This window comes from Haliotis rufescens, unplaced genomic scaffold (assembly GCF_023055435.1).
Source record: "Haliotis rufescens isolate VD_foot unplaced genomic scaffold, xgHalRufe1.0.p SCAF_11, whole genome shotgun sequence".
Classification (NCBI taxonomy): Eukaryota; Metazoa; Mollusca; class Gastropoda; order Lepetellida; family Haliotidae; genus Haliotis; species Haliotis rufescens.
The window spans coordinates 31,036,456-31,049,956 of record NW_025963791.1 but is presented as its reverse complement, the minus strand read 5'-3'; the positions used below and the strand labels follow the sequence as shown (position 1 = coordinate 31,049,956).

The following is a 13,501-nucleotide window of genomic DNA, read 5'->3' as shown; positions in this document are numbered from 1 at the left end:
GGGAGGTAACTCTTGGATGCCTAGGCAAAGATGGGAACATGAGGCTACAACCTGGTCCGATAATAGGGAAATATTTAAAGCTGTGTAACCTTCTGGCTTACATCAAGGGAACAAGTTTCTACATTAAAGGACTAAATGTACTTTTTTCTCAAAAGAGCAGAAGCATCATTGGGATAGCTGCTCATTCTGTGGTTCCATTTCAGTATTACATGTATCGTCAATCTGGCAATATGGGCAGGTGAGTTAGATTTAACGCCGCTTTAAACAGTATTCCAGTTATATCGTGGCGTGTCAGCTTAATGTGGGAGGAAAGCCCGAAGTGATGCAGGTCTCATATGTTTACCACTTCAGTGAAACCCAGGAGCACAGGTATGGTGCTGACAAACCTAGAAACATAATCGGGGCGAACCGGGATTCGAACCCACAATCATAGGTTTCTGGCGTGCCCAAGGGACGCAACTCTGCACAGCAAATCGCGGCGCCTTAGATGACTGGGCCACCCGTGCCCCCCTCACAATATGGAACATCAACAAATAGTCATTAAATATTCAAAGAGCCTATACTGATAAAAACATGTCAATTCCCTTCATAACACTGAATTTATAGTCATATAGATCAGAATGTATTAAAAAAATGCAGCGTTCTAAATTGCATTACTTAATTTCTGTCCCGACAAGATATCATTTTGCAAAGATATCATGCATCAAACAAATGAAAAAAACCAAAATAAGTATCCATTGACATAGATATAATGGACAAAGATAAGTATTCATCTCTCAACATCACAAACATGATGCAATGCAAACACTACCACTAACAAGTCTGTGCAAGAAGTAATTTTGGGAATCAAATATGCTTGCATTTCATCTTCAATCATCTATTATAATGCAACACAAATATTTTGTTTACTTTTGCCAGATATGACAGATTAAAGAACATGTATCGGATTTTACAAAGATTTACACTTTAAAAATCTTATCAATTAAATGGCAACTCATTTGTTTCATTTTATGAATGACTGACTTGATGTGTTAAGCATTAACTATAAATTACGTTTTTTTGCCATATTTATTTTCATAATTATTGTTGAAAATCTGACCACGCTCCGTTCTTCCAAGGTCTCAAGTTTTCACTAAAAACTGTGCATGATTCATGTCAGTGACACAAAGTTAGATTTTGTATTTCACCAGTCTGATTTTCAGGCAGTTTTTTTAACCTTTGCAAGTTTTTTCGAAGAGTCGAATACATCAGAGTTCATCTCTCACAAACCTTTCTCATAATGTCAAATCAATGAATGTGCTATTCTCAAAATGACACAGATTCATCAAAGTCTTCAAAAATGGTTGGGAGGAGTTGGATTTGGATGTATTGATCTCCTATCATTTTTGTACTTCAGCTCTGTATGCTAACTTCAGCTGGTAAGTATTCTACCCTAAGAAAGGTCACAGTCAAGTGCCTAGAGGATATCAGACAACTTTCTCTCCATATTATCCATGGGTATCCTAAAGCTTTTGCTCTCTTACAGAGTGGTCTCCCTTTATCATATCAAATGTTTCAAATCTACAATCATATTTTGGACTTTTTAATTTGTAGCACTGACCTCTCATGAAGGCACACTGATTACTAAGAGGCATCATCACATTTCAACCTACACGTCTTGTGGAAGCACCATAGGTACCTTGATAAAGACCAAATAAATATATTTGAGTGCTAGCTTATGATGTTCATAAATCCACAGAACTATTGTTTTGACGAAGAAATACAGACATGACTATGAAGATTCTAAAGCTGTATGAGTAGCTACGTTATCTCCATTTTCCTGAGGCAAGGGAGCTAACTGACTGTACAAGTCCAGGTTCCACCCTTGCTGAACTAGGCTGTTATTATGGAGTTATATTTTCGCTGGACAAACGAGTCTATGCATAATCCAATCAAAACAGCGTAACGAAATTGACATCTTGTTCGCAAACAACATGGATTTCAACTGCAGATTTTGGTCCACTGCAGAATTTCCAAAGGATGTGAACCATCAACTGGTCGTTGACAGATTTTTTCATGTTTTTAATCAAGGTGCTCATGTGATTTGATGCACTTCACAAGGTAAGATCCTTTTTTTAACAAGATAGATCTTAATCATCGATCAGAACATCTTGACTGGGCTTTGCCATTTTGTTTGAAAACAATGCAGTTGGTGGAATCTGATAGGAGGGGCATAAAAGGGGCATAACTCGTAATAGCCACTGGTGGCACTACGACCGAGCCCAGAAATTCCAGCCTAGTTCGGCAAGGGTGGAAACTGGACTTTTACAGTCAGTTAATACCCTTGCCTAGGGAAGATGGATTATCTCCATTATCAAACTCACCACACAGTCAGCACTTGTAAATTCAAAGTGCTTGACCCTTATCAACTAGAACGATAGTTCACCGAGTTATTTAAGAGCATTCTATGACATAAATAACTTGCCTTCAGGATTTGCTAAGACAGTAAAGGGGATCAAAGGGTAATATATCAAAGATGGAAAAATGTAAACTACAAAGATAGAACTATAACCCTAAGATATACACGGGGAATAATAAGCAAAGATCACCCACACCCTGTAAAATGTGTTCTTGTCTACTTTCCTGTCATGTCATATATCATTCACTAACTACATGTATACAAAGCACTATCACTACACTAAGTGATTAGCATGTCAAAACTACCAGTGATTATCATGTGACAAAGGTTATATTTGGGATAACATTTTCTTAGTAAGTACAAATTCTAGTACTTTTTGATTATCCTGTCTTGTCACAGCCTTGTGTACATACAAAGGATTATATTGTGTTAGAACATGTACCCTCTACTTAACACATATTTACATATATTTTAATGTCACAACAAGGACAAGATTAGTTAAACAGTCATATACTGGTTAGGACATCCAACTTTTGACTGAGTGAGATAAAGTTATTTATTACTTGCCTGTGAAGAGATCACCCGTTTGATAAACATACAGTTGATTACACATTGTGTAATACTAAAACGCGTGCTTATGTACTCTCGGAACACGTTTCACGAACAAATATTGAAAGCTCTCAATATACCTTGGATTATTCAACGACATTGTGTGTGGAGATGATAGATCACTGAGAGGGGCTTATGCACACTCGATGACCCCAGCAACCTTGTTGCTAGGTTGACGTCACATGGCATTGTTTCGCCAAAGGATCTTGCAACAAAATTCCACAAATTACGTCATCGGGTACTGTGACGTGATTGTAAACTTTGAGGTGCAAGGCCCCGTTCCACAAGGCGATCGTACTGTAGCGCAACAACAGTCGTTGGTCTAAGTTAAAGTATGTGAGTTGCGATAACCTTAGCGATATGATAGTTTTGTGGAACGGACGCCTGAATTCTGAAGGTAGACCGTTGTATGGTATTACATTCATACGTTTCAACTTTTGATGTGTTTGAAGAATTATTATGTTGAACTCAATTGGATTATGTCGTGGGTCGTGTAGGTGTCAGCCTATTCACACTCAACAGTATAATTCCAAAAACGTTATAAATGGCAAGTAATAAATAAAATACTAAACTCGCTGCCATGTAAAACAAATTTTATGAAACTCGTGAATAGTTGTGGTATCTGACTCGCTTTAGCTCATCAGATACCACAACTATTCACTTGTTTCATAAAATTGGTATTACACAGGAGCTCGTTTAGTATTCTATATATACTGGGTATGACATCCCACTTTCGACTAAGAGATAAAGTAATTTACTTGGTATGACATCCCACTTTTGACAAAGAGATAAAGTTATTTACTTGGTATGACATCCCACTTTTGACAAAGAGATAAAGTTATTTACTTGGTATGACATCCCACTTTTGACAAAGAGATAAAAGTTATATACTGGGTATGACATCCCACTTTCGACTAAGAAATAAAGTTATTTACTTGGTATGACATCCCATTTTTGACTGAAATAAAGTTATATACTGGGTATGACATCCCATTTTTGACTGAAATAAGTTATGTACTGGGTATGACATCCCATTTTTGACTAAGATATATAGTTATATACTTGCTATGACATCCCACTTTTGACTGAGAGATAAAATTATATACTAGGTATGACATCCCACTTTTGACTAAGAGATAAAAGTTATATACTGGGTATGACATCCCATTTTTGACTGAAATAAAGTTATATACTGGGTATGACATCCCATTTTTGACTAAGAGATAAAAGTTATATACTGGGTATGACATCCCACTTTTGACTAAGAGATAAAAGTTATATACTGCGTATGACATCCCACTTTTGACTAAGAGATAGAGTTATATCCTTGGTATGACATCCCACTTTTGACTAAGAGATAAAAGTTTTATACTGCGTATGACATCCCTTTTTGACTAAAAGATAAAAGTTATATACTGCGTATGACATCCCTTTTTGACTGAGAGATAGAGTTATATACTGGGTATGACATCCCACTCTTGACTGAGAGATAAGTTATTTGAGCATCAATGAGCACTGTTTGACACCAACAAGTTTGCCAGTGATGAGGAACAACACATATTGTGACTAGTTCAATATAAACACCATCTGTATCATTTAATACAAAGCGTCGTATGCCGTACCATGCAGTTAGTGAAATTGTGGAGCATTCAATCATAAGTAGGACATTGTTAATAATCACGCCATTATAAAATTAGCGACTTAGGGTATTTATTTCGGTAGGACCATGATGCATTCAGTAAATACTTGCTGCGTCACTAACAACACCACATAGCCAATAACATCCATAATGGAAAGGAGTAGGATGGGATTAATTAAAAAAAATAATTTTAAATTATAAGAAAAAAGTATATAAAAATATTAAAATGTTGAGAACATAAAATGTAATTTTAAAAATAATATCTTGTTTAATGTCAAATAGAATAAATATCAGATAAATGAATGAAAAAAATATTTTCCATACTCCTTTCCATTTCTTGCCATTTAACAAAATAAAACTACTAACCGTGCCATGAAAACCCTACAGAGGAGAAAAAAGAGACAAACAGGTAGAGAAAAAGGAAATGTAAATACAAATCAAGAGCAAACAAAACAGGCAAATGGTCACTCTCTCAACAAGCAACTGGAGGGAATGGAAACAGAGCCAGGAACATTCAACAGATGATGCCAACCTAGAACAACAGCCCTGTTTTATAAAGAAACATTAACAAATTGAAACAGAACTTGAATAGACACAAATCTGTGATAAGCTCTTCTATGATTGGCACATTCTGTTTTATGTTAAGCACAAATACTCAGGGATGCAACTGCAGCAGGAAACTAATCAAACATTAGCTCTGTCTTAAAAGCTTGTTTCCGAAAAGAGGCCTAGCTTTTAAGTCAAAGAACAAACAGAAAGCCTGTCACATTTTGTATTCAAAAGTAATCTTACTTTTTGTAACGTTGTGTTTTTATTTAATCTCAAGCAGGATTGCTATCCATTTAAAAAAATATCTTTTCTTTTTACAAAACTGTGAGCTTATATACCACTCAACATTTGCTGAGGACCAAATCAGTCATCTTCAAAGGTGTGATCCTCGGCAAATGTGTAGTATCCATATATTGTCAAAATGGTATAAAAATCATGCTGAATGATTGACAAGAATGTGACAAGCTTTGTAAATTGCGGAGCTGTGTAATGTTATGTTCAACACCAAACTGAATCATGGTAGTCAAAGAAATATATAAATTAACTAAAAACATTCATTTGAGTGCAAAACTGTTAAAACTGATGGGAACAATTTTCAAAACATACCTATGCTAAACAAGCATCTTGTACAATTAAACACTTGATGGGTAAAAAAGGGTATAAAAATATGGCTGCCACATTTCTCTCAACAGGTGGAGCCTTAACCAACAAGGCTCAGCATGTGATGGACATGTTTGGAAGATAAGAAAATGTTAATTTCTTTGTAAAAGTCACAACTTTAAAAAACATATAATGTAAAATGTTCTTCTTCCACCCCCCACAGAAAAAAACACTGTGAACATATGCATATTTTTCCAACCAATCCCATTTTGTCAAAACAGAAATGAAATCGATCATGTTGAAATGTATTAATGTAGATTTCACGATGAATCACAAATGTTAAAAGGGCTTCTGATTCAGATCACAGTTCAGTCAGTTCTGGATGCGTTTTGCACACAATTGACAACACCGTACATACAACAGCTCATGTCTGCAGATTAAAGTAAGGATTGACGTAGGAGAAATTTCTGAATGCATCATCGTCTATATTCATGATGATCAGACTGTCGATTGGCGTCAGTTTCACGGGGATTCGCGTGAATAACTTGTCAAAGTTCTCAGCCTTCTTTGGATCATTCTGGAAGTGGGAAGTGAAAGAAAAAACATAAAATATCTATAAACAAAGTGACGTCTACAACATATATGTCCACAAAGGGGAAATCTTCCCCAAATTATAGTGGCATGTGCATTGTTAATTTGTCAACTCAATTTGTGAAAATTATCAGGTCAATCAATTGTCCTCCATAACATCATGTGAAACATTTACATATTTAAATTATTAAAATTAAAAAAATTATTATATTAAAATCTATGAAACAAATTACCAAACAGCTTCAAGAGAGAAATGAAATTTTTAACCTTGCCTTCTAGAAAACAATTTCAGATTCAACATAAAATTTCAGAAAATATTTTGAAAACAAAAAGTTATTCTGCCAACAGTGTGACGTTGTCGTGTTATAGCTAAAGGGAGACAATTCTTGGCCACCTGCATGGTCCTCGAGCTACCTAGGAAAGATGTGCTACAAACACAGACATTTTCTCGAGCCAAGAGAGTTAACTGACTATGAAAGTCCAGTTTCCACCCTTGCCGAACAAGGCTGGAATTATGGAGTTACAATTTGGCTGGACTTACGAGTCTATGCATTGTCTAATCAAAATCGTGCAACGAAATCGAAATCCGGTTCGTAAACTGTAATGCAGATTTCGGTCCATTGCAGGATTTGTAAAGCATGTGCACCGCCAACTCGTTGTCAAAGAGATATTTTCCAAATCTTTTCATGTTTTTTATGAAGGTGCTCACGTGATTTGATGCACTTCGCGATGTAAGACCCATTTTATCACAATATAGATTTTGATTACCGATCAGATCATCTTCACTGGGCGCCACCATTTTGTTTGAAGCAAATGGAAGTGATAAGAGAGGTGGAATCTGATTGGTCCATAGGAGAGGCATAGAAGGGACATAACTTGTTATAGTCACTGGTGGCGCTATGATCGAGCCCAGGTATTCCAGCCTAGTTCGGCAAGGGAGGAAACTGGACTTTTAAAGTCAGTTAACTCTCTTGCCTCGGGAAGATGACACACAGAGGTCAACACCACAACATCAAAAAGCACTAGGAGAGATAAGACAGAGTACAGAAACACAATCATTCTGAGATGTTCTGCTATCAGACATGATGAATTATTGATATTTTTATTCACACTTCATACTGCAATAGTGTTTTAACATTACATTTAAAAAACATCTTGCAAGAAAAAAGCTACAAAAAAACTTACCAATCTTCAAACCGAGCAAGATTCTACAATCTGTAATTGCTTTATAGAATCAATTTTTCTACCCCAATACAGGGATTTCCTAATTTAAATGTGAAAACTCACGATATGCATGATATGCCGGCTGAATATAAGTAGATTTCATCTGAACATAATATTTGTCTGAACTGCAGAACATCTTAGGATACTAAGAGAATTCACGAGAAAATCTGACACGGAAAATGTTTTTGTTTGCTCAAATTCTGAGTTGACCTTATCATGTGTCACACACTTGTCACACATTTGTCACAGTACTTTTTACTTACCAAAACATCATTCTAAATTTTTTTTATGGGGATATATCCAGTCATTTATACAAGAAGAGGGTGGGCAAATTGGTTCAAGGGCAAAATACTTTGTTTTAAGTGATTATTAACTAAAAAATCAGTGAGAATTTTATATGAACTTTATACTTTTACAACAATGAAAGGGATAAACCTTTGCTATCAATCACCAACCCAATGTTTGTGAGATGGGGTGGAGTGTGGTGTGTGGGGTGGGGTGTGGTGTGTGGGGTGGGGTGTGGTGTGGTGTGGTGTGTGGGGTGTGGAGTGGAGTGTGGGGTGTGGAGTGTGGAGCGTGGAGTGTGGTGTGTGGTGTGTGGGGTGTGGGATGGAGTGTGGAGTGTGGGGTGTGGGGTGGAGTGTGGGGTGGAGTGTGGGGTGGGGTGGTGTGTGGTGTGTGGGGTGTGGTGTGTGAGATGGGGTGTGGTGTGTGGGGTGTAGTGTGTGGAGTGTGGGGTGGAGAGTGGGGTTGGGTGTGGGATGGAGTGTGGGCTGGGGTGGATTGTGGGATGGAGTGTGGGGTGTGGAGCGTGGGGTGTGGTGGGTGGGGTGGGGTGTGGTGTGTCGGGTGGTGTGTGGGGTGGAGCATGGGGTGGGGTGGGGTGGGGTGGGGTGTGTGGTGTGGAGTGTGGAGTGTGGAGTGTGGAGTGTGGGGTGGAATGTGGGGTGATATGTGGGGTGTTGGGTGGAGTGTGGGATGTGGGGTTAAGTGTTGGGTGTGGGGTGAAGAGTGGGGGTGGAGTGTTGGGTGGAGTGTGGGGTGGAGCGTGGGGTGGAGTGTGGGGTGAAGTATGGGTGTGGGGTGAAGAGTGGGGGTGGAGTGTGGGGTGGAGTGTGGGGTGGAGCGTGGGGTGGAGTGTGGGGTGAAGTATGGGTGTGGGGTGTGGGGGACCTTGAGTTCTTCTGCTGCAGTGTCAAAATCCCATTATACCTAACTTTTATTAGGGACTTTTTTTCATTTCAAACACAACCTTCACCCACTGTAATAACTGACAAGACTCATGCCATGTTTGTATGTTCCTAACAATTAAACAGATTTTAATTTCTAGTAGAGCTGGGATGAGTCCAAATTTACTCCCCGGGTACCCGACCACCTATTACTCTACCCTACCCGTGTACCCAATGTAGGTCTCAAGAGATGGGTACAAAATGACTAGTTTGACTGTAGCATACAGTTACACATACAGAACGATCTGGTCATGCAAACACTGAAGTTGACCAAAGCGTTATCTTTATTCAAACATATGAAAGTCAGAAGTAACGCGAACGTTGGTTGTTTGTAGTGTAGCCATGAAGTTCTAGATAACTTTTGTCATTAAACAATATATCACGTGACTAACAACGGGTCCAGGTAGTCCTGTGGGTACCAGGGTCCTACTCAGTACCACCCAACCCGAGTACCCGATTTACCCATCCCAGCCCTAATTTCTAGGCTGATTTAGAATATCAAACACATGATCAAGCACCAGTCTTATTTTATTACCAATTATTATGGACATAATCCTGTCAGACTCATCATTTTAGATAAAAAAAACCGCAATTCTCAAACATATTTCATCTAATGGACCACCACCACCACCACAATATGCCATAACATATATTTATACAGATGGACTGTTTAGTTTCCACAAATGCCCATGGCAACAACACAGCTGGAGAAACCTATATGTATAAAACTAGATAGAGTCGTCATGGAAACTGGAACTGGAAATCTTGGATGAAATCTTGAAAGAGCTAAATACAGATGCTACACACAAAAGAATAATGTCAGTTGTACTCAAACTAAGTTGTACACAGGTACCACTACCACTATCATGATGTTGAACATAACAATGATACCAGTAAGGTTTTTAATGGCCTAAGCCAGGCAGCACAAGCACCATCAGTATCCGAACTCCACCCAGTCCTATGGGAACCAGTCCCGACAAGGAGCCTCTCCCATCCCTACCATCACAGGATCATCCTCTTGTAACAGGGGCTGGACCGGTCACACAAAACATACAGTATTCGACGTAATAAGCGCCCCGCTCTAATAAGCGCCCACGGCGATATTAACTAATATATTGGCTAGTTAACAATCCCAATTAGCACCCCTTCCGATTGATCAATGTACACAAGACTTATTTATTCGCGTATGATACGCACTCGTGTGTTATATGCAACCTGAATTATGGGCAATTAAATTCTGGAAAAATATATCTGTCGTACATGACCATTCAGGCTGTCAGCATAAACCACGAAATTTATCTTTAAATAAAATTCTAATAAGAGCCCCCTATTTCTAATTTTGAGAGCGCCCTGGGTTCTTATTACGTCGAATAGGGTAGTTCTTGATATGGTTTTAAGGTTCAGAACCAACAGATGTACTGGGCCCCGTTCCACAAAACGATCATATTGCTATGACTGTCGTAAGTCGATGTTAAAATATGGGAGTTACAATTGACTTAGCGTTAAGATGGCTTTGTGGAATGGGGACCTGATGTAGTCATTATTAAAGGTCAGACTTGCATCGTATGTTTCAAAGTACAAAAAAATCTGTTTTCAGGTGACAACTTTGAAATCGGGTGACATGTTTCCTGGTGTGACAAAAGAGCTATCTAATTAAATGATAAAAAAGAGAAATAAAACACAGTCACCTGAGGTTTGTTTCATTATTTCTAAATTTAGGGTTCTGGAGTGTGTATGAATGGGCTAGGCTCATCTCACTGGGATTTCTTTAAGAAATGGCAACCACAGTTCTGTGGTTTGTGAAAAACATGATCCCCCAGCCAAGGAAAATATGTTTTTGAAAATAACAGCATATTATTAATCAGTATGGAATAATCAAAGAAATAAAGCATGTCGTTAAAGACTATTCTACAAGGAGCAGCAGATGATCCGAAGTATCTCTCAAGAGAAAGACTCCTCTTTGACAACCCTAAACCAACAACAATTCTGTCAAAGCTCTAAATTCAAATTTCAATGCAGTTACTATCATATAAGTACCTTTTACACTTTGAAAGTTAAACTTTCTGCTTGCTAATGTGTGACATGCAGAGATGTTCAAATCTCAACTTCTAGTTCCCATCTAGCTGTCACGCTAGTCATCCTGCGCGAGATACTTACAATCTTGGGTTTGTACGGAGGCTGAATCTCCATGCCTTCGATCTTCTCCCAGTTTATCCTTCTGAAGAATGCATGATCCTTTATGTCTCGCTCGCCAGTTGGGCCACACCCAAGTCGCTTCTGGGGGTTCTTCGTCAACAACTGAGGGAGGGGCAAAAATATTATTTTGCAAATTCTTTACCCCTATGAGCTATGAAATCTATATATGTCAGAGATCAGAGAATATACATTAGTTAATGCAATCAAATTCACACTCATAAGCCCTTAAGAGTATTTTATCAAAATTTGCATGCACATACATGATTTTCATACAAAAGAGTAAAACTTTGTCACTAATAACTACAATTTAGCTTTTGATGAGAACCTTGGGTTTTGTTAAAGAGAAATTATTCTTTTGAATTTGCAACAAATCTAACTTTTATTTTTGGCTATGAAGTGACAAAAACTTTTCGGGAAATCCATAATACCTAATGAAATCGTTTGATCTGGTTTGATTCATTTTATCCAATAGGTAAAATCCTGTCCAATTATGTTTAAGGCGAGACATTATTATTATTATTGCTACACTACTGGAGCTGGCTTCTCACCCCCTTGCAGATGGACACAGCCTCCCTGGACATAGACTTGGGGTAAGACACGTTGTGGTCGGTGATCGACGTGAACAGCTCCTCTTCGTCCTCACCATCAAATGGAGGCTGCAAGTACAAGGTCAAGGTCATGGTTAAGGCCATGGTCAAGTTAAGACAGATACCATTTATTGCTAATCAAATATTATTCTTGAGGTTCAAGGTTTTATCATCTTATGATGTTATTTGGATAGTATGAGATGTGAATTTACATCATCAACTTCATGTTCATGTTTACACTGCTATGATATTGAAGATCCATCTTCCTGAGGCAAGGAAGTTAACTGACTATTTAAGTCCAGTTTCCACCCTTGCCGAACTAGGCTTGAATTATGGAATTATCTCTTCGAAATCGACATCTGGTTTATAAACTGCAGTGCAGATTTCGGTTGATTGATGGATTTGCAAAGCATGTGTACCGTCAGTTAAGTGTCAACAAAAAATCCAAATCTTTTCATGTTTTCAACCAAGGTGCTCACGACTTGATGCACTTCGCGAAGTAAGACCCGTTTTATTACCGTAAAGATCTCAGATCGTCTTCACTGGGTGCTGCCATTTTGTTTAAAGCAGACGCAAGCGATATGAGAGGTGGAATCTGATTGGACAATAGCAGGGACATAGAAGGGACATAACCCGTAATCGCCACTGGTGGTGCTACAATCCAGCCCAGAAATTCCAACCTAGTTCATCTGGGTGGAAACTGGACTTTTAAAGTCAGTTAACTCCCTTGCCCCGGAGGATGTTGAAGGTCCTACCCGATCCTTCATATGTGAACAGTGTCCAATGAACCGAACACTATATAGAGCAACACAACAAACAGCCCATGAGATAACATGCCACAGCTTAACATGAATATCCCTCCCTATCATGCCTGTGTTCCCCTCACCCAGATCCACGACACCACCTCCCAATCATGCCTGTGTTCCCCTCACCAAGATCTACGACACCACCTCCCTATCATGCCTGTGTTCCCCTCATCCAGATCCACGACACCACCTCCCTATCATGCCTGTGTTCCCCTCACCAAGATCCATGACCCCACCTTCATACTTGTGTTCCCCTCACCAAGATCCACAACCCCACCTCCCTATCATGCACGACACCACCTCCCTATCATGCCTGTGTTCCCCTCACCAAGATCCACGACACCACCTCCCAATCATGCCTGTGTTCCCCTCACCAAGATCCACGACACCACCTCCCTATCATGCCTGTGTTCCCCTCACCAAGATCCACGACACCACCTCCCTATCATGCCTGTGTTCCCCTCACCGAGATCCACGACACCACCTCCCTATCATGCCTGTGTTCCCCTCACCAAGATCCATGACCCCACCTCCCTATCATGCCTGTGTTCCCCTCACCAAGATCCACGACACCACCTCCCTATCATGCCTGTGTTCCCCTCACCAAGATCCATGACCCCACCTCCCTATCATGCCTGTGTTCCCCTCATCCAGATCCACGACCCCACCTTCCTATCATACTTATGTTCCCCACACCCAGATCCACTTTCCTCTGGCCATCAACCATCTCCTCCATATCATGCCTTCATAATGTTGCAGTAAAGCCTGCTCTTTGATGCCACCTCAGACAATTAGGTCTCGAGTTCAATGGGGGCAACATCCCTCTTAGCCATATTGATCGCAGCCTAACAGACTGTGACATGGCTGCAATTGTCTGGACCCATGACACAAGGACAGTAACTCTTGCTTTGAAGTCACTTACAAAAGCATTACCAGCATGGGATCAAGGATGTCTGAAACTGCCTGTCTCTGCTGACGCCAAATTTAGACATGATAATTCCAGGTGCCTTCAACTGATTGAAACGGGTTCAAAAAAGGCAATAAGATTACGTGGGCATTTCATTCATCGATCC

General features: G+C 39.4%; 1 protein-coding gene across 4 annotated transcripts in view; it reads right to left on the bottom strand.

The window, feature by feature from the left end:
* LOC124132567 (calcium-dependent protein kinase C-like) overlaps positions 1–13,501 on the bottom strand; it is a 158,949-nt gene that overhangs the window by 18,069 nt on the left and 127,379 nt on the right. Inside the window, exons 14-16 of one of the 4 annotated variants that reach the window (XM_046496529.2) lie at positions 11,584–11,691; positions 10,997–11,137; positions 5,013–5,027 (exon numbers count right to left, since the gene is read on the bottom strand). In XM_046496529.2, coding sequence (XP_046352485.1) covers positions 5,013–5,027; positions 10,997–11,137; positions 11,584–11,691 — 264 coding nt within the window. Of the gene's footprint in view, positions 1–3,628; positions 6,373–10,996; positions 11,138–11,583; positions 11,692–13,501 lie in introns of those variants that run through there. The other 3 variants (XM_046496528.2, XM_046496532.2, XM_046496530.2) reach the window with 3 other exon arrangements.